The following is a 22,198-nucleotide window of genomic DNA, read 5'->3' as shown; positions in this document are numbered from 1 at the left end:
TTATATTTTATTAAATTTAATTTTTTAATCAAACTTTCAATTAAAATTTCTAACAAATATTTTATAAAAAAAAAATTTAAAATAATTAATAAATAAATAATTAATAAATTCTTTTAATTTTTTTTATCAAACTTTTAATTAAAATTTAAAAAAATATTTTTAAAAAATTTTTATTATTATTATTTTTTTTAATAATTTTTTATAAAAAAAAATATTTTTTTTTAAATTAATAAAAATTTAATTGCATTTAATTTAATTTAATTTTTTTTTTTTAATTTTTGATTTTTGAAAAAAAATAAATTTTATTTTTTAACAAAATAAATATGAAGTATTTTTTATAATTTATTTTTTTTAATTTTTTAATATCAATTAATTAAAATACAATTTTTTTTATTTTTTTTTTCATTTCTTTTTAAATTTTTTGAAATCAAATTAAATTTAATTTCCAAAAAATTGTCGTAAAAAGATGAAACCTTTAAATTTCAGTAAAATATTTAAAGTTTTCAGATTAAATTTTTTTTTTTTCTTAAGAATTTTACTTGTTAAAAATTAATTTAACAAATTTTTAATAATTAATAAATATTAATAATTTTTAATTTAATGACAATATTTTTTTCTTTTTTTAGACAACAAAACTCGTAAAACTAAGCCCGTTCTCAAACGCACCGAAACCTACGAAGACCGTTGTCGCTTATTGATTGGCATGCCAGAAAAGCCCCAATCTCCAACAACGCCTCGTCAACGTTCGGAAGACAACTTAAACTCCCCCATAAAACCCACAAAAGGAGTTCGCCCCGTAATTGATGACGATTCCGACACAACTCGCCGATCATCTTTCACTAAAACAACTTCCGACATGACTTTCGACAAGAAAACCTTGCGAACTGCCCAGATGACTGTCGATAAAAACACAAAAGGAACTCACAAAACGGAAATTAAACGAACAATTTCTCCCGTCGACGAAGATGAAGTCACAACCACAAAAGTAACAACAAAAATTGAGGACACAAAGAAAACCAAACCTGCAGATCAAAAACCTTCAAAATTCACAACTCATGAAACAGAAACTGTGAAAATTACTCGAACTGGGGATAGACCTGACAATAAACGTCCTGCTACTCGTCGAACTGTTACGGATTACGCATCGACGACAGAAGATGAGGAATATTCAAGTACTATTAAAAGTCGCACGGAGAAGCGAACAAGCGTTGAACAACCTCGTGGAGGAAAACCAGTGAAGCCAACTGATCATACAACAACTAAAGTCACTGAAACTGTGGTAATTACTCAAACCACAGACGATAAACGTGGCAAAAAACCTTTGCAAAAAGGTCCAAAACTCGTCACAGAAACAGATGAAGAGGAAATTGTGACAACCGAGAATGAAGAAACCATTGAACGTCGCACTAGCTCTTATGCTGATGACACAATCAGTTCAACTTTGAAGAAAACTGACACCGTTTTCGAATATCATCCGGATGCTCCATCTCAAGATGGTCCGAAGAAACCTCAACGAACTTCAGATGATTTCATCACGAACGAAAAGATTCATTCAACGACCAGTGATTCGAAAACCACGAGAATTACTGAGTCGCAACCACGTGACAAGAGTCCTTATACAGGTTCAAAACCAAGCGATTCGGGGAGATTCACTCGTTACGAAACTGAAACTGTGAAAATCACTCGAACTACTGATGATGAAACTACAGATCAAAAAGTTCCTTCTAAGAAAACTCCTTTGAAAAAGGGTCCAAAGATGGAAACTGATACCGAAGAAGAAGTTGTGACAACGGAAAATGAAGAAACAATTGAACGTCGAACATCATCTTACACTGACGACACCATCAGTTCAACCTTGAAGAAAGTTGATGCCACTTTTGATGAGTTTTATGCCAAGGAACGAATTCACTCATCCACGAATGAAGTTGATGCCAAACCAACTGATCATCCTTCATTCATTCCAGCGCAACCACGTGACAAAAGTCCGTACACTGGTTCAGACAAATTCACAAAATTCGAGACCGAAACTGTCAAGATCACTCGAACCAGTGAAGATGTCGATCAAAAGGTGCCGAAAAAGCCCGTTAAAAAGGGTCCTAAGTTAGACACTGATACTGAAGAGGAAGTTGTCACAACGGAAAATGAAGAAACAATTGAACGTCGCACAACTTCATATGCTGATGACACAATCAGTTCAACATTGAAGAAAATTGACACAACTTTCGAATATCATCCAACAACGAAAGACGAGACAGTTGATGATTTTATCTCAAAAGAACGAACTCATTCTACTACCACAAGTACTACGGAAGTTGATTTCAAACCAAATAACCATCCATCGTACATTCCGGCGCAACATCAACCACGTGACAAGAGTCCTTACACAGGCTCCAAAACAGGAACTGATAAATTTACAAAGTTTGAAACGGAAACAGTGAAAATTACAAGAACAACTGATGAGCAACCAGAAAAGCCGGCGAAGAAACCAGTGCTTAAGAAAGGTCCCAAATTGGAAACTGATACCGATGAAGAGGAAGTCACTGAAGAAACAACTCATCATCGCACTTCTTCATATTATGACGATACAATTAGTTCTACATTGAAGAAAATTGATACTAGTTTGGATTATATTCCGACTAAGGATAAGCCATCAGATTTACAAGTGAAACATGATGACTTTGTGAGTCGGGAAAGAACTCATACCGAAAATGTTGCTCATCAAGTGGTGAAGAAGGACAAGCCAAAAGGTATTTTTGAAAAATTTATTTTCTATTTAAATTAATTTAATTAATTTTTTATTTAAAATTATTTACTTTCTTTATAATTTTATTTTTTTTAAATTTATTTATTTTATTTAAGAATTTTTAATTAAGGCCATTGCAATTTTGAAAATTGTTTCAAATTATTTTAGACATTGAAAAATTAAGAAAAAGAGGAGTTGAGCAATTTTTGAGTGAATTTAAGCAATTTTTGCGTTAATTTTAGAAATTTAAATTTTTTTTTACCTTTTTACAAATAATTTTCGCATTTTTTATTCAAATTGAAAAATATGAAAAGTGAATACGAATTTTTTGCCATTTCGGCACATATATCAACAATTTCAAAAAATCGATTTTATTTTTTTCGTGTCAAATTTCAAATTCAAATTCGTGTCGAATTGTGCCAATTTCAAATTTATTTATTTTAGTTGGGCTTTCAAGTCTAAACTTATTTTGTTGTTCTTATTTTTACATAAGTTCTTTGTTTTTCGACGTTTCGGTATTTAAAATAAAATGTCATTATTAAAGTTTTTTAACATACAAAACAGTTTAATTTTTTTTTCCTGAAACAAAATTAAAAAGTTTAAAATAATTTTAAAAATTCTTTCCTTGGGTTTTTTTTTTGAAAAAAATTAAGTTAGATTAAATTTGAAACACTTTTTAAAATTGTACTTACCTTACCAACAAAATTAAAAAAAAAAAAAAATTTAAATTAAAATGAATTTAATTTAATTAACATAAATGAATTAAACTTTAAAAATTAAAATAAAATTTTAAAAAATTTGAATACAATTATTAAAAAATATTTTTTGTTTGAAAATAAATTTTTTAAATTTTTTTGCGATTTTTCATAAAACTTTTTTTTCCAACAGGTATGGAACCAGATCAAAAACGTCCTTCGACTCATACTACATCAACAACAACAACAACAACTGTCACTTCAGAAACTGAACACGAAGATTACGATCGTAAAATTTCGACAACATATCTCGACGATACTTTCAGTTCCAACTTGAAAAAAATCCATCCTGATGAATTTGAGGATCGTCGAATTCGCGACAAAAGTCCCATGCCATCAACTGTCGATGAAACAAAAATCACAAAAGTCGTTGAGGAAGAAAAAACAATAATTTCCAGCAAACCAAAACCTCAAGGCCCACAAAAAACCCCAAAAGGTCCGAAAACTAAGAAGCCCGATTACGATTCAGATACTGATCAAGATGATGTTGTCGTTGAAACTTATTCCGTTAACACGACAACTGGAACCCTTTCTGATAATTTGAAGAAAGTTGCGAACAAAAAAGTCACAGAAATTAAACAAACGTTCGAGTCACCTTCGAAAAAAGGAGAAAGTCCTAAGAAACCGCAAGAAAAACCTTCCACTAAATACACGAAGGAAGTTACTGAAGTGAAAAAAGTATTCGAAACTCCCAAGAAACCTACGGAGCCGCAACAAAAAGTCGTTACAACGAAAAAAGTTGTTCAAAATAACAAAACAAGTGAATTCATCAACAATGAAGTCGTCAATAAACAACCAGCGACTCGCGTAACTCCTAAGAAGCCTGCAGATGAGTCAAGTCGCTTTATTAAAACTGAGGAAAAATTCACTTCGGCGAATACTGTTCGTCATTCAGCGCCTGTTTTTACAACAAAAACTGAAGATTACTCGTCAAAAACAACTCGTCATTCGACTCCAGTTGTTCCAACAACTCCCAAAAAAGGTCCTAAAGAAGAGAAACCTCGACGTGGATCTATCGTTGAAATCACAATTGATGTCAAAGAAGATACTGTTGCTAAAAGTAAGTTTTTATTGTTTTAGTTTTGTTAATAAAAAAAAATATATAAAAACAAACAATTAAAAATTAAAAAAAAGTACCTTGAATTAGCTAAGCAAATTCGAATTGTAGTATATGTTTGTTACATAACCCGTTTGTGTACCGAGTCATTGTTTAGTTTAAGAGAAATTATTGCCAATTCTTCATATGCTGGACAAACACACAATGTACTAAAAATTACAAAAAAGACTTTTTCTAAATTTTGCGTTTTCGATGTACAGGAGCCATTTAAAGATGTTAGCGAAAAAAATTGATTAAAAAAAATTTAAGTCAAAATCCTCTTATTATGAGGGCTCACATACCGATTTTTCAAAATTTTTTCAACTTTTGTAGATCACGGTTCTCCAGCTCAAATTGAAGGTTTTGATGTTAGAAACAACTTTTGTTTTGGACTTTTTCTAAATTTTGCGTTTTCGATGTACAGGAGCCATTTAAAGATGTTAGCGAAAAAAATTGATTAAAAAAAATTTAAGTCAAAATCCTCTTATTATGAGGGCTCACATACCGATTTTTCAAAATTTTTTCAACTTTTGTAGATCACGGTTCTCCAGCTCAAATTGAAGGTTTTGATGTTAGAAACAACTTTTGTTTTGGACTTTTTCTAAATTTTGCGTTTTCGATGTACAGGAGCCATTTAAAGATGTTAGCGAAAAAATTGATTAAAAAAAATTTAAGTCAAAATCCTCTTATTATGAGGGCTCACATACCGATTTTTCAAAATTAAGCTAGATCACGGTTCTCCGTCTCAAAATGAAGGTTTTGATGTTAGAAACAACTTTTGTTTTGGACTTTTTCTAAATTTTGCGTTTTCGATGTACAGGAGCCATTTAAAGATGTTAGCGAAAAAATTGATTAAAAAAAATTTAAGTCAAAATCCTCTTATTATGAGGGCTCACATACCGATTTTTCAAAATTTTTTCAACTTTTGTAGATCACGGTTCTCCAGCTCAAATTGAAGGTTTTGATGTTAGAAACAACTTTTGTTTTGGACTTTTTCTAAATTTTGCGTTTTCGATGTACAGGAGCCATTTAAAGATGTTAGCGAAAAAAATTGATTAAAAAAAATTTAAGTCAAAATCCTCTTATTATGAGGGCTCACATACCGATTTTTCAAAATTAAGCTAGATCACGGTTCTCCAGCTCAAATTGAAGGTTTTGATGTTAGAAACAACTTTTGTTTTGGACTTTTTCTAAATTTTGCGTTTTCGATGTACAGGAGCCATTTAAAGATGTTAGCGAAAAAAATTGATTAAAAAAAATTTAAGTCAAAATCCTCTTATTATGAGGGCTCACATACCGATTTTTCAAAATTAACTTTTGCTAGATCACGGTTCTCCGCTCAAAATGAAGGTTTTGATGTTAGAAACAACTTTTGTTTTGGACTTTTTCTAAATTTTGCGTTTTCGATGTACAGGAGCCATTTAAAGATGTTAGCGAAAAAATTGATTAAAAAAAATTTAAGTCAAAATCCTCTTATTATGAGGGCTCACATACCGATTTTTCAAAATTAAGCTAGATCACGGTTCTCCAGCTCAAATTGAAGGTTTTGATGTTAGAAACAACTTTTGTTTTGGACTTTTTCTAAATTTTGCGTTTTCGATGTACAGGAGCCATTTAAAGATGTTAGCGAAAAAATTGATTAAAAAAAATTTAAGTCAAAATCCTCTTATTATGAGGGCTCACATACCGATTTTTCAAAATTTTTTCAACTTTTGTAGATCACGGTTCTCCAGCTCAAATTGAAGGTTTTGATGTTAGAAACAACTTTTGTTTTGGACTTTTTCTAAATTTTGCGTTTTCGATGTACAGGAGACATTTAAAGATGTTAGCGAAAAAATTGATTAAAAAAAATTTAAGTCAAAATCCTGTTATTATGAGGGCTCACATACCGATTTTTCAAAATTAAGCTAGATCACGGTTCTCCGTCTCAAAATGAAGGTTTTGATGTTAGACAACTTTTGTTTTGGACTTTTTCTAAATTTTGCGTTTTCGATGTACAGGAGCCATTTAAAGATGTTAGCGAAAAAATTGATTAAAAAAAATTTAAGTCAAAATCCTCTTATTATGAGGGCTCACATACCGATTTTTGAAAATTAAGCTAGATCACGGTTCTCCAGCTCAAATTGAAGGTTTTGATGTTAGAAACAACTTTTGTTTTGGACTTTTTCTAAATTTTGCGTTTTCGATGTACAGGAGCCATTTAAAGATGTTAGCGAAAAAATTGATTAAAAAAAATTTGTCAAAATCCTCTTATTATGAGGGCTCACATACCGATTTTTCAAAATTCAACTTTTGCTAGATCACGGTTCTCCAGCTCAAATTGAAGGTTTTGATGTTAGAAACAACTTTTGTTTTGGACTTTTTCTAAATTTTGCGTTTTCGATGTACAGGAGCCATTTAAAGATGTTAGCGAAAAAAATTGATTAAAAAAAATTTAAGTCAAAATCCTCTTATTATGAGGGCTCACAAACCGATTTTTTTGAAAATTAAGCTAGAGCCAATTCTTATTATGGCTCACAAACCTGAAAATTAGATCACGGTTCTCCGTCTCAAATTGAAGGTTTTGATGTTAGAAACAACTTTTGTTTTGGACTTTTTCTAAATTTTGCGTTTCCGATGTACAGGCGAAAAAAAAAATTTTTGAAATTTTGAAAAAAAAAATGGAATGTTTTGTCGTTTTTACCGCCTTTGATTCTGAAAAAAATTTTTGATGTTTTTAGGCCGGCGTTTCACAAAATGGGCCCTTTTTGTGCGGTAAAAACAAAGTAGTATATGGAACATATACTACAAAAATAAAATTAGTAATTAATTTATATTTTTTTTTTTAAATTTTTAGTTTAATTATTAAAATCATTAAAATTATTTTTTTAAATTAATTAATAAATTTATTTATAAATTTATTTATTAAATTATTTAATTTAATTTTAATTAATTATTATTAATTTTTAAGAAAATTTATTTAAAAATTATTTAACTAATTTTATTTAATTTTTTTTATGAAGCAAAAACGAATGTTCTATTTTTTATATACCCAAAAATGTTAAGCTTTATTTTTGAAAAAAAAAATATTTAAAATGTTTTTTCTACATATTCCAATTTTTTAAAATTTATTTTCAAATTTTAATTAAAATCAAAAAATAACTAAAATTATTTTAAATTAGGTAATCAATTTTAAATTGAATTTATTTTTTTTATTTATTTATTTTAATACCAAAAATGTTAAAACTTTATTTAAAAAAATGTTTATTATATTTTAATATTATTTAAAAAAATATTTTTTTTCTTCAAATCTAATTGAATTTATTTTTAAGTTTAAATTAAAAAAAATAAAAAAAATTAATAATTTAATTAATTAAAAATATTTAACATAATTGAATTAATTTTTGAAATTAAATTTTCTGATTTATACTTTTTTTTTTTGATCAACAGATACAGACGAAAAAACTCCACGAAAAAATCGCCCAAGTCGCACTCCTGACAAAAAAGCAACAACAAAAACGACTTCATCAACCATCAAAAAAGAAGTAATTGAATCTGATGAACAATATTCCAGCAGCGATAATCGTCGCCCCGCCAAGAAACCTGTGACAGAAAAGCGTTTAAGTGACGACATCCATCGTCGTAAAATCGTAACAGAATCCATCACGATCAAAAAGGACATTGTCAGTGACAGTGATGATATGACAACAACTACAACAACAACTCGTATCACGCCAAAAAATGATACCAAGTCAACTGTAACGACGAAAAAAACAACAACTATCACAAAGGACGAGGAAAAAACTCCCACAAAATCGCCAAAACATCAGAAAAAATGCATTACCACAAAAACCATCAATTTAACGGCGAAAAATCTCAACACCTCGGATTCGTTGGAGGAAAACATGATCATCGACATCCAAAAAGCAAAATCCTCCCGCGAACAATCCCCGAACAAATTAATTCCGGTTCCCGTTTCGCCAGATGATGAACATGTCAAAACTTTACCGCAGCGCTATCCGGACAAAGTTGTCGAGCCTGATGATGTAAAACCGAAACGTAAACCCGTCGAACGAAACATTCCGATTTTCGAGGAACAAACGAACGATTTTGTCGGCATTAAAATCGAAGAAGTTGCCGATCACTTAATTGACGTCAAAGAAACTTCCACAAATTATACTCATACGGAGGTCAGTAGTGATGATGATGTCGCCACTTTATCAGTTTCGAAAAAAGTTAATCTCTTCATAAACGAAGCGGAAAAACTCAAAAGTCCATCGCCATCGAGAAAAATGAAATTTGACCGAGATGTGAACTTTGACCTGAAACGCGAGAAATTTTTAACGGAAAAAATTATCGAAGAAGCATCTGAGAGTGAAACGGAAGTCACCACGACTCACAGAAAAAAATCCGAAACTGACAGATGTTTTTTGAATCAACGACCGAAACCCGTTGAAAGAGAACCATCGCCAAGTGTTTCGTTAAAAAGTACGGAAGTTGTTCAGAATATCACAAAGAAAACGACGGAAAAATTCGAAACAAAGGATTTTGATCGTTCCGTTCCGAGACAACAATCGCCCGGAGCACCTTTAAAAAGTACGGAAGCCGTCAAAAAGGCAAAAGCGATATTTGAAAGTCCCAATCCTGGCACCATTCCGTCAAAGCCACGCGATATAATTAATCGCCCATCAACTTTTGACACAAAACCAAGAACTCCCGTTATCGAAGACGAATATGAGAAGAAAAATATCACCCTTGTCGAAGCTTATGAGGAAAAAATTGTGCCTAGAACTGCCTATAAAACATATCCCGAACGTCAAAATTCCCGTTCGTCCCGCATTGATGATGAAATTATCCCCGTTCGAGACAGCGAGGAACTTATTTCAGCCTCTCGTCCTTATAGCAAGACCCCCGAACGGGAACCCGTGAAGAAAAATACCACAAATGAGCGTCATTATGAACGCAAAGAAACGCAAAGTTATCAATCGAGTTCAAAGTCAAACACTAACAAGACGTCCCCGAGACGTCCATCGAACGAAAATACCCCGAGAAATTCTCGTTACGAAGATTCGCCACGAAAACAGACACCCAGTGGGGGAAATCCATCGCCAAATAATCCAAATCGTCGATATTCTTCCGAAATGCCGCCCTACATGAAAGACGGAGTCTCCAGCAAAAAAGATATTTTCGAGAAAAAAATAACGACAACGAATACCGAGACTTTTGAGCGTCGCAAATCGATGTCGCCCGCAGTTGAGGACCTCGAGAAGCCACTTTACAACACGAAAGGTCACACGAACAAAGTTGAGTATGAGCGTTCATCATCGCGCGAACTTCCCTCGTACATGAGTCCGACAGTTTCGTCGCTCGTTCACAGCAATCGGAAATTTTCGATCGAAACGCAGGTGAAACAAGTGCAAAATGTCGTCGAAGAAGACGAACATGTCGAAGGACTTGTTTTGAAAAATAAACGCCCGTCGTATCAACGAACCCCGTCGAAGGAAGTACGTCGCGTGAGTGTCACTGATGCCGCGATCGAAGATATTTTCGACCTGGAAATTCTCGAACACATGCTCGAAGTTGTTGTTGGGTATGAACAACGTCGTCGGATTCGCGCCCAAATTCGTCTCGTCAAAAAATTAATCGCCGAAGGAAAAGTCATGACAGACGGGAATGTGAGCACGAAGTTGACGACAAAGACAACGACAACCACGCAACGTCAAAGTCACGAAAGAGCGCCAGAAACGCACGATTTTCATACGATTGAGTCGCATCATACGGTACGGAATGCAACGCCAGTGACGGCAAAAAGGACGACGACAACAACTGTCGAGGAATATCGGTCCAAAAATAATGAGCAGCCGAAATTGGTGAAGAAAGAAACGCATACGTCGACTGCAGGGTTTGGATCGTCGCCTAAGAAATCGACACAAAGTCAGAAAAGTTCGAAAATGACGACGAAACAAGAGCAAGTAAGAACGAGGACTTCGACTACGAGAAAAGATGAGTTTGGAGTGACGCCAGATTTTGAGAATGGAATGCCGTTATTTGGATTGAGTGCGCTCAGGAAAAAGGATGGACCTTCCTATGTTCAATCGAAAGGTAAGAATTAAAATTTTACTTTTGAACTAAAATGAAAATTAAAATATTTTTTTAAATTTTAATATATTTAATAAAAAATTAATTAATTAAATTAAAATAAATAAAAAATTATTTTATTTTATTTATTTAATTAAAATAATAATTTTATAGTGTCAAAAAAGGTCTTTTACAGAAATTAAAAAATTAAATAAAATTTATTTTCGATTAAAAAAATTATAAAAATTAAAAAAAGCTACTTAATCATCGTTAAGTATTTTTTTTTTAATTAATCATCATAAAAAATAATAATAAATAAAATAAATAAATTTCTGAATAATAATTTAATTTTATAAAAATTAAATTAAAAAATTATAAAAAATAAATTATAAAATTATAAAAATTATTAAAAATTAAATTTTATTAAAAAATATTTTAAAATAATAAATATTAAAAAAAATGTTTAAAAATTAAACAAATGTGTTATTAAAATTTTTTTTTAAAGTTTTTAAAAAAAATTTTTTAAATAAAAAATTTATTGATTTTCAAATTTAAAAAAATTTTTTTTTTAATATTTTAAAATTTAATTTTTTTTTAAATTTCAAAAAATAAATATTTTATTTTGACTTTATTTTCCAATTTTTTAAGAATAATATAAGAATTTTTATTAAAAAATTACTAATTTTATTTTTTTTTTTGAAAAATGTATATTAATTTAATTATAATTAAATTAATTAATTATTTTAATAAATAAATTCAGTAATAAATTTGATGAAACTCATTTAAATATTTAAAATTAAATTAAATTAAAATTAATTAATTCAACTTTTTAACAAATTTTCTTCCATTTAAACAGTAACTGGAACAACGGTAACTGAGAAACGCTACTCCGAAAACGGCAAAGCCCCCATTGGCGAACGCAAAGTCACTCACTACTCCACAGATCCACGAGATCTCGAAAAATTAGTGGAAAAAGATTCTCGTACACCCTCAGAAATTCGCGAAAAGCTCTTTGAACGTCAAAATTCCCGCTCAAAAGGCATCAGCTCGGTAACGATGGTCGAGAAATTCGGCGAAGATGTCGAACAAGATCAACGTGCGATTTTGGACAACATTTCCGAGCCATCGACTGTTGCGACAAACGTTTCTCGCGTTTCTCGTAAATCCGTGGATGCCTTGAAGCAAAAATTTTCGAGCTGTGAACAATCGTCGTCCGTTACGGAAACGACAATGAGCCATTATCCGAAAGCCGGATTAATTTTGAGATCTTCAAGTCGTTCCTCGACTCCCGGTGCATCGAGTTTCCGTTCGGGATCCGTGGATTTTGACGAGTCTGATGTAGAAATTAGATCTCTTACGCGAAAAACGTCACGAGAGCGAATCAGCTCGTCGCGTCAACATATTTCGCATGATCCGTTCGAAGATGAGGAAGCAACGACGACCGTCAAACGAACAACGAGAGTCACAAGCAGCGGAGGAAATTCTTTTTTAGACTCGAGTGAGAAAGTTACAGATATTCAGGATTTATTGGCGCGCATGAAATCTTTAGATAATGGTAAGTTTTTGATTTTTCTTGATTTTTTTTAAATTAAAATAAATTAAATTGCTCGCGACCCAAAAAATATTTTTTTTTTAAATCTTTAATAATTTTTAAAATTATTTTTTTTATATTTTCGATAATTTTTAATAAATTTTTCAAAATAATTGAGGTTTTCTTTAGTCAAAAAATATTTAAATAAAAAAATTATTTAAAAAAATAAAATATTGATTAAATAAAAAAAAATCATTAAATTATTTTTTTTTTATTTAAAATTTTTAAATTAATTTTTTTTTTTTTAATTTTATAATTTCAATTTAAAAAGTAAATATTTTTTTCATTTTTCATTTTTTTTCATTTTTTTTTAACTTAAAATTTAAATTTTGTTAGTTAAAAATTAAAGCCAAAAATCCATAAAACTTTAATTAAAAAATAATTCTTTAAAATAATATTTTTAAAATTAAAAAAAAAAATAAATTTTTAATTTTTTAAAAAATAAATCTTCTCATTTTACTAATTTTTTTATTTTAAAAATTTTTCTCCTTTATTTATTTATGTTTTTTTTATTTTTAATTTAATTTAATTTATTATTGGAATTACAAAAAATAATTAATAAAATTAAAAAAAAAAATAATTAAAAAAATTAATTAATTTGATTCACAAAAATTTTTCCAGCACCCCGAAAACCTGGAGAAACTGCGGAAGACCAAGAAGCCCGCGCTTTATTAAATCGCTTTCTTGGAGCCTCAGTCCTCATGAGCGGCGCCGAAACAATTTTATCCGATTCAGGAGACTCTGGCATTGCCAACCAAAAGGTAAGCCAAGTTTATTGACCTTCATTTGCTGCACACGAGAAAAAAAATGGAACATCCCGTAAATGCGTCACAAAGACTTTCCTCACTTTGTGTTTCTAACGAACATCAATCATATGTTTTTTATTTATTTTTTTCTCATTCTCTCTCGCTCGTAACGGCAAATCAAAACATTTCGCGCGAAGAGAGCAAAAAACGTCAATCGAGAGAAAGAGAGAATGAGAAAAACTTTAATTCGAGTCAAATTTTAAAATCAGTTGTGTTTGCGACGTTTACTTAACCAGTTCGTTTCGAATTAAGCCGCAAATCTGCATGGAAAATTCAAAAAGAAAATTTCAATAAAACGAATTTTCTCTCATTTGATACCAAAGAAGGTCAACAAAATAATGAAAATTTAAAAAAACAAAAAAATTAAATAAATAAATAAAATTGTGACGAAAAAATTCCAAAAAATAAAATTTTTTAAGAGAAAAAAAAAAATAAATCCTCGGTGCAAATAAAAATAAAATTTAAAAAAAAATATTACATAAAAGAAAATTTTCTCGATCAAAATTTTCTTCGTTTCATACAAAAGGTAAAAATAAAAATCCGTTAAATTTATTCTGATATGAATCTTTAAAATATTGCATCGTTGCATTAGAACGCTTCGCTGACTCACAAAAAAAAATTAGTTTAGAACGGTTGTTAATAAAAGTTATCAAAGTGTGAAAATTCGGGAAAAAAAAATCGTAAATGAACAATTTGCGCCTATTTTGGACATATACGAGTATTTCTGTGGCCCATCCATTCTACGTGGGATAAAAATAAAATTTTCTTTCGATTTTCTATTTTTTTTTTAAATGCTCGCAAAGCAACTTACAGCATCCACGAAAATAGAAAATCTCACATGTGTGTAGAAATGTGACGAGCGGCTGAGAAAATGCGGTTAGACAGGAAATTCAGTGCAGATGTTTCAAAGCAAAAATCGACGAAAGTGAGATGGATAAATGTTCCTCGCTAATGGAAATTTTTCCACTGTTGCATGCTCTCGAGTAAAAATAAAACAAAAAAGTAGGGAAAAAATTGAAAAGAAAATATGAATGCTCTTGAACTGAGTTTGTGAAAAAATCGAGTGAGAGACATGCAATTTTGGGAAAATAAGACACTTGTGCGTTGTTTTGTGTTAAAAAGTGGAAAAATTACGACTTGAAGTAAGATTTTCATGTTAATGATTGTACGGAGAAAAAAGTGCGGGAACCACGTTTTCGAAAAAAATAAAATAAAAATTTTAGGCAATTATTAAAAAAAATAAAATTTTTAGGAATAAAAATGGAAAGTTTCTCAATTTCAATAAATAATTTAATTTTTTTTAAATAATTTTAAATTTAGTTAAATCTTTATTTATTTATTTTTTTATTTAAAAAATAAAAATAAAATATTTATTCTTAATTTAATAAATTTTTAATTTAATTTAAAAAAAAAATTAAAAATAATTAAATTATTTAAATTATTAAATAAAAAAACTAATGAATTAAATTATTAAATTTAAAGAAAATTAAATGAATTTAAAAAATGATTATAATTTGTTGAAAATACTAAAATTCATAAAGAAATTCATACTTTAAATAAATAAATAAAATTAATAAATTTAATTTTTTTTGTTATTAAAAAAACAGAAAAATAATTAAAATTTAATTCAATTGACTTATTTAAAATGTAAAAATGTAAATATTTTTATATTAATTTATTTAAATTAATTTTTATATAGTAAAATTTTATTTGCTATAAAGAAAAAAAATAATTAAATTTTAAATTAATTACCTATTGATAAAATTTTAATTATTTTTTGTTTTATAAATCATAATTTAATTAATTTTTTTTTAATTTAATTAAATTTATTTTAATTTAAAAAAACATTAACTAAATTAAATATTTTATTTTTAAATTTAACAATTAATTATTTTTTAAATTTAATTAATTATCTTTGAATTTAAATTTACAAAATTCGAAGAAAATAACATTTTTCATCAAAAATATATTATTTTAAAAATATGCAATATGGATTAACTGGATTGTCACTTTAAATAATATTTTGTTTTGATTTTCTTGAAAAATTCAAAATATTTTCGACGTATTTTTACGTGGAATTTGTTATGACATAAAGTGATATTTTTAATTTTTTTCCTCAAAATAGAGAAAATTCCTCAAAAAACAAACATAAGTTTTCTTTCACTCCTCACTTCATTGTCTTTCAATATTTTGGCAATAATTTTCAAAAAAGAACTTGCACCGAAAATTGCAATTTGTTTATTTATTTATCTCGTCAAAAATTCACAAACCGTAACACATTAAAGCACTTTACTTCTCATTAATTGCATTGACCAAGTAATTGCCATTTTCTACGTTGTTCTGCTTTTCTCTGAATATTTATAAATTTATCAGAAGCGTAAAAATATTTTTTATAGTTTTTAATTTATTAATAGCTCAAGTGAAATAATTTGTTGATGGAAATTAACTTTTGTTTGCCTTTTTTGGCATTGTTTGGCAAAAAGTTCACTTTTTCACGACGTCACAAAATTCTTTGTAGTGAAAGCGATTTTTATCGAGCAAACCGACAAATCAATCAAAAATAAAAAAAAAATGATCGATTTCTCGTGTAGTCTCATGCTTCGCGAGCATTATTATAAAATTAGTGTTCACATCAATTGAAACACGTTTAATAATAACTGATATTAATCCGCTGATAAGACCAATAATTGACTTTTTTGCATCGTATGGACTCACAACGAGAAAAAAAGGCAAAAATGGAGTTTACTCTCGCATGCACTAATAATTAAATTCATTAAATAAACTTTAATAACAATAATTTTTATATTAAACTTTATTGTTTTGTTGCAATTTTGTGTGTGTTTGCCCACAAAGAGAGTAGCGACTTGATAAAGATAAATAATTTACTTGATTTTATATTTTTTTATGCTTTGATGATTGTTGTGGTGTTGGTTGCTGCGGTTTTGCAATTATGATTTGGTCTTATTATTAAGTAATAATGTTAATAACGCAAACTTACTGTCATTATAAATTATTTTTTGCCACATATATCCATTAATCATCATGCTATCAAGTGAAAATCTATCACAAAGTCACCTAATTTTTTGCGACGAAGAACGAGAAATTTCCATTCGAGTAGACAAATAACTTTGAGTCACACCTTTATTACATGACGACGTAAAAATCGTCGAAAATTATAGTAAAAAATCATTTTTTATGCCGAGAAGAGATGGCAATCATAATAGAGCACCATCAAAACAAAATATCACAGACGAAAAAAAGAGAGTTCATAAAACCGTAAAAAACAATTATTATTATGTGTACGACAACTCTGTTGAACAAATAGTGCAGGTAAAACATTACGCGATGTGTGTGAGAGACGCAGAACGAAGCGAAATGGGTGACAAGCGAGGAACAAGAGAATAATTACATATTACAAGCACGCATGTTGTATTTAAAGCAAATTGACTAGAAATTTATTCAAAAAAAGACAAAAGAAGAGTTTTGAATATTTTTGTTTATGTTTGATGGAAATTAGGTGAATGTTGGATGATTATTTTTAGTGACAGATTTATTTTTATGGGGCATTATTTTTTTAATTTCGTTTTTTTTTTGCTCATGATTTTTTTTTCTTTAAATTAAATGAATTTTTTTTAAAATAAATTTCAAAAAATAAAAAAAATACATAAAATTATTTAATTAAAAAAAATTCTTAAAAAATTTAAGAATTTTTTGAAAAATAAATTAAAAAGTATCAAAATTTAATTTTTGAAACCACGTGACTTGACCCAGTGAGCATTTTAAAATTTTATTTTAACAAAATTCGACTCAGTTTTCAATTTAAATCAAATTTTTCATTATGACCCAATGCAAAATTTAATTTTTGTTCCAGTTTGCATTTAAAATTATTGACCCAGTGCACATTTTGAAATTTTTCTCATTTTGTAAATTAAGTCCAAACACTAATGAAAATCTGCCTTAATATTTTATAATTTTTTTTTGTTGCATTTTAAATTTTTTAATGTCCCAATCAGCATTTTTGAAGTTGTTTTTAATTTTTAACCCCAATGCACATTTTATTTATTTTCAATTTGTCATTTCTTATTCAGTGCACATTTTTAAATTTTAGCCCAACACACATTTTTAAAATTTTTCATATATTTTTACAATTTTTCAACCCAATGCAAATTTTACTTTGTTCATTTTGCATTCTAAATTTAGGGCCCAGTGTACATTTTAAAATGTTTTTTAGTGAAATTTTTGAAAAAAAAATTCATTAAAAATATTTCCTAAAAATTTTTGATCATAAAAATTCGTGAAAAAATAAATTTTTAATAATTTTTCAATTTATTAATCAATAATTCAATTTTTAATATTTATTTTTTAAATTAAAAATTTTTTAAAAAATATGTAAATTAAATTAAATTTAAAATTCTTAAATTAATGAAAATTTGTTAAATTTGGAATTTCTTAAATTAATGAAAATTTTGTTAAATATCATTAAAGGCTTTTAAAAAACAGGCAAATTTAGTAAAAAATTGAATATTTTTATATTAAAATAATTCAATTTGATTTAAAAATTCAATAAAAGTCTATTATTTTAATGTTTTCCTAAACATGTCAAAAAAACATCACTTTCAAACTCAAACAAAAGCATGTCATCGATTCCATAAAGAACAAAGTGTCGTTATGAATTTTAAATGACAATCGACTGAGTGAAATGGGATCAAGATCATGACTCCACAAATTTTTTTAAATGAAAAATTGTATTAATATTTCATTCATATTCTCGACGATCATCGCCACGCCACTTTTTTTGATACCAAAATAAAAATATGAGTAAATTTCTTACGCAAAAACATTCCTACGGCATGTCGTCTAAGACGATTGGAATGTTATTTTGTGCGCGATGAAAAAAAAAATCGACGCGTCGTCTTGTAAATTTCTAATCGTCGCAAAGGAATTAGAAAAAAGAAATTTAAACACCTTCAGCTTTTTTTTCTGTAACTTTGTTTTCTTTTGACGAAATTCATCTCAAACAATAGAATGAAGAGGCACGGCTCAACAATATGCAATCTCATCTGTGTCTTACCAGGAGACACCCACCGCCAGAAAAAAAAAATAAAGCAAAAAATTCCAATCCTCTCCTCATTTTGATTTATAATCGAAAATTTTATGTAATCAATGTATTTTTGGTTCGTTGATATTTTTGAACGTACAAATGCTCGGGAGAATGAATTTATTTGATTTTTTTTTTGTTTCTCGAGTGCGACTTTCACTTCTAACACCTCGCTTAATTTAATTTTATAAAATTTTTACAAATCGCTCTCAAGTCAAGTGTTTGTCACACACTTAATTAAAGATTAGATATTTTTTTCAAAAAGTGCAATAAACTCAAAAAAAAATCGAGATAATGACAAAATGATGAGTAAACTGTATTGTTTGTGGTTAAGATAAGCAAAAAATTGCTTGTTCAATATGTAGAACAAGATAATATTTACTACTGTTCTCATGGTGTTTGAGTTGTTCTCGAAGTAGGTCTAACAATTAAGTCTGAGCTTGATGGTGGTCTCGCCAATTTCGAGCAAACAATTTTTTATTGCCGTTGTAAATTGTGAATTTTTGAACTTGGAGCCACAAAATTACACGTTTATGACACCAATTTACCATGTTTTCGTTTTAATTGTTGATAAAACATGTTTATGAGCTTGTTTTTACATGATAAAAGTTGAATTTTTCGGTAAGAAAAAAAAATATAAATAGAAAGACCTTTAATTGGGTTACGAGTTTCTATGGGAAAAAATCAAATTTAATTTTTATTACAGAAATTTTGACTTTCAAAGGAAATTTAAATGAGAAAAAATCTTGACGACCAAAATTTATTCAAAAAAAAAAAAAAAAAATAAATAAATAGAATAAAATAAAAAATAAAATGACGATAAAAAACAAACAAAAAAATAATTTGATGCATAATTTTAATTTAGCTTATTTATTTTTTTATATTAAATTATTTACTTATTTTTTATTTTTTATTTATTTTTTTTTATTTTAAATAATTTAATTAATTATTAAATTATTTTTTTTAATATTTACCTAATTTTTAAAAGTAAGATCAAAAATCTTATTAAAAATTTTAAATTATTAACAAAAAATATTTTATTATTTATTTATTTTTTTTTATATTTTCTATATTTTTTTAATAAATAATTAATTTTTCATCAATTAAAAAAAAATAACGTAAAAAATTAATAAAATTAAAAAAAAAATATCATCAAAAATTTTAAATTTTTTGATAAATAAATTTAACAAATAAAATTTAATAAAATTTTTTAATTAAATTAAATGATTAAAAATTAAATATTTAAATTAAAATTTTTTAATTGAAAACTTTATTTAATTTTTTTTTTATTTAAAATAAAACAGAAAATGTTTAATATAGTTGTGAATTTTTACCAAATTTATATAAAAAATTAAGACGAAGTAAATCTGGAAAAATATTTAGCAAAATTAAAAAAAAAAAACATTTTTTTACTTTTATAAAAATTAACAAAAAAAAAAAAAATACAAAAATTTGTCAAAAAACGCCTGTGACAATCTCTCTCCCAAAAACTATAAAACAACATTCCAGCCACAAACTGAAGATTATTCACGCACTAATTCCGCGCCGCTGCAACAAACCTCATCAAAAATCATTTACGAACGCTCATAAAAACTTTATTGCCCGTTTCTTATCTTTCCAAACCTCTCGTCTTCTGTTTATAAAAAAATCTATTTATTGTTGTCTCATTTTATTTTATCTTGAGACTCGCACATTAATTCAATTCAAGTACAATGACGTAGCTGACCGCGCTAATTGCAATTGCGCGACGGCAGGAAATGCATCGGAAACTCTTTTATTCGATTTGAAATGCATTTTCTAGCAGATTGATGATCATCCATTGATCAAAACAGTCACATTATAAATTCATTACACGCATCAATTGCACATTAGTTTGGCTGCGTTGAACAATAGAAATTGATTGAATGGCTTGATGTGCTTGACTTGGAGTTATGGAGAGTTAAAGTAATGACCAATCAATGAGTTTAATTAGAATCAAAGTCAAGTTTTTATTTTTGTTTGATCGTCAAGTGCTTTGTTTCTGCAGTTAATATTGTTGCAACAATGAAATGTTAGGTCAGCGCAAATTTATTTTTATTTAAATTTTGTTGCGTTTGAATTTTTCTTAAATTTTTCCTCAAAATTTTAAATTTATTTTTAATTGAACATTATCATCAAAAATTAATTAAATAAAAAAAAAAATTGTCAAAATTCTTTGGTCAAATTTTTTAAAATATTTTTTTTTATAAATATTTTAAATAAAATGAAAGAAAAATTTAATTAAATGGAAGTACTTACCAAGTGAGAATTTTATTATTAAAAAAAATAAATAAAATAATTATTTAAAAAAATTCTCATTTTGCAAGTTCTTCTATTTAATTTGATTTAAAATGACAAATTAATTCTAAATTATCAACTAAATATTACGTTAATAAAAAATTATTTATTTTTAATTTAATAAAATTTTTTATTTTTTTTGTTTAATTTAAATATTTAAATTTTAATTGAAAAAAATGTATTTTAAAATAATTTATTTTTATTTTTTTTTATTTAATTATATTTTTAAAATGAAAAATAAATTTAAAAAAAATTTAAAATTTAGTTTAGAAAATTTTTTAAATTAAAAACTTTAATTTTAAACGAAAAATTGGAACAGCCTTAAAAATTATTATAAAAAACACGACTCGCCATTAATAGATAACCGAAAGTGAATCATCTAAAAATTGCATTTCCGCAGTACAAATCATACAAAATTGGGCCACACATGCTGAAAAAATGCATTTTTAAAAATAATCTCTCGTACATTTGTGCCGTTCGAAACGCGGTTAACAATGCAAGCCACACAATAGAATCTAAAAATAATTTGCTAGACATTTTATTAATAAATTCGATTGCTTGACAAAAACAAAACAAGACAGTGTCAAAAATTTGTTTGATTTTTTTACCTGGCTATTTTTTTTTGATGCTTCCTCTCTCTCTTGCTGCAATTTTGAGTGACAATTAGAGCCTTTTTGACACGATCAAAGTTAATTCTCAGCAATGACGAAAATTGAATGCGAATTGATCGATCGGGCCAGTCTATGCAGTGGAAACGTATGATCGTTACCAAAATTGGTTTGGTATGATGAGAAGAGATTTGTCGAGTTGAGAGAACTTTTTTGTTTTGGCATGGCGCCAAGAAACCTTGGTAACTATTATCGTTGAAGTAAGTCGTCATCTCGAGTAAATGCGGGGATTTCTTCTGACTTGCCATGTGAAATGTATGTGATAAAAGCGAAAAAAGTGGAAAATTTATCGAGATTTTGTGTGAAAAGTCTAATTTCCTTTGAATTATTTGATTTTAAAATGTTTATTTTTTCGCCGGATTGACGGATGAAAAAATGAAAATGAAAAAAAACTTGTTAGTAAAAATTTTGATAAACGACCTTGAATTAATTTTTTATTTTATTTTATGATTTACAGGTCAAATCAACAAAGACATCGAGCTCAACGAGAACATTTTCATCTGTACACCCAACTTCAGGAACTAAAGTGCTTGATACAGATAAAATTAACGACGAAGAAACTTTGAGACAACTTGTAAGTTTTTTTAAATTTTATTTTATTTAATTTAAATAATTTTATTTAATTCTATTAAAAAAAAATATTTAATTAAATAAATTTAATTCTCACAAATAATTTGAAATTAATATTTTTTTTAAATTTAGATAATTAATTTTATTAATTTAACTTTTTTTTAAATTAATATAATTTAATTATTTTTTTTAATAATTTAATTTAAATTTAATTATTTTTTTAAATAATTTAATTTAAACTATTTTATTTAATTTAATTTATTTTTTTAATTATTTTTTTTTATTTTATTATTTTATTAATTTTTTTTTAATTTAATTTAATTATTTTTTAATAATTTAACTAATTTAAAAATTTTATTTTAACTAATTGATTAAATAAAAATTAATAATTTTTTTTTCAGATTGAGTCGTCCAAAAGTTACGACGAACGACGTATTTTAAGAGCCAAGTTGAGACAGTTGATGGCCGATAAAGGTACGTTCATTGTTTCAATTCCTT

General features: G+C 27.5%; 1 protein-coding gene across 4 annotated transcripts in view; it reads left to right on the top strand.

Moving 5' to 3' along the window:
• LOC134832021 (titin homolog) overlaps nt 1-22,198 on the top strand; it is a 40,372-nt gene that overhangs the window by 11,905 nt on the left and 6,269 nt on the right. For all 4 annotated transcript variants that reach the window (XM_063845907.1, XM_063845906.1, XM_063845908.1 and 1 more), the window contains exons 4-10: nt 627-2,747; nt 3,632-4,558; nt 8,024-10,675; nt 11,508-12,206; nt 12,864-13,003; nt 21,588-21,704; nt 22,102-22,174. In XM_063845907.1, coding sequence (XP_063701977.1) covers nt 627-2,747; nt 3,632-4,558; nt 8,024-10,675; nt 11,508-12,206; nt 12,864-13,003; nt 21,588-21,704; nt 22,102-22,174 — 6,729 coding nt within the window. The remainder of the gene's footprint in view (nt 1-626; nt 2,748-3,631; nt 4,559-8,023; nt 10,676-11,507; nt 12,207-12,863; nt 13,004-21,587; nt 21,705-22,101; nt 22,175-22,198) is intronic.

Source organism: Culicoides brevitarsis, chromosome 2, assembly GCF_036172545.1.
Source record: "Culicoides brevitarsis isolate CSIRO-B50_1 chromosome 2, AGI_CSIRO_Cbre_v1, whole genome shotgun sequence".
Classification (NCBI taxonomy): domain Eukaryota; kingdom Metazoa; phylum Arthropoda; class Insecta; order Diptera; family Ceratopogonidae; genus Culicoides; species Culicoides brevitarsis.
This window is presented reverse-complemented; position numbering and strand designations above follow the sequence as displayed.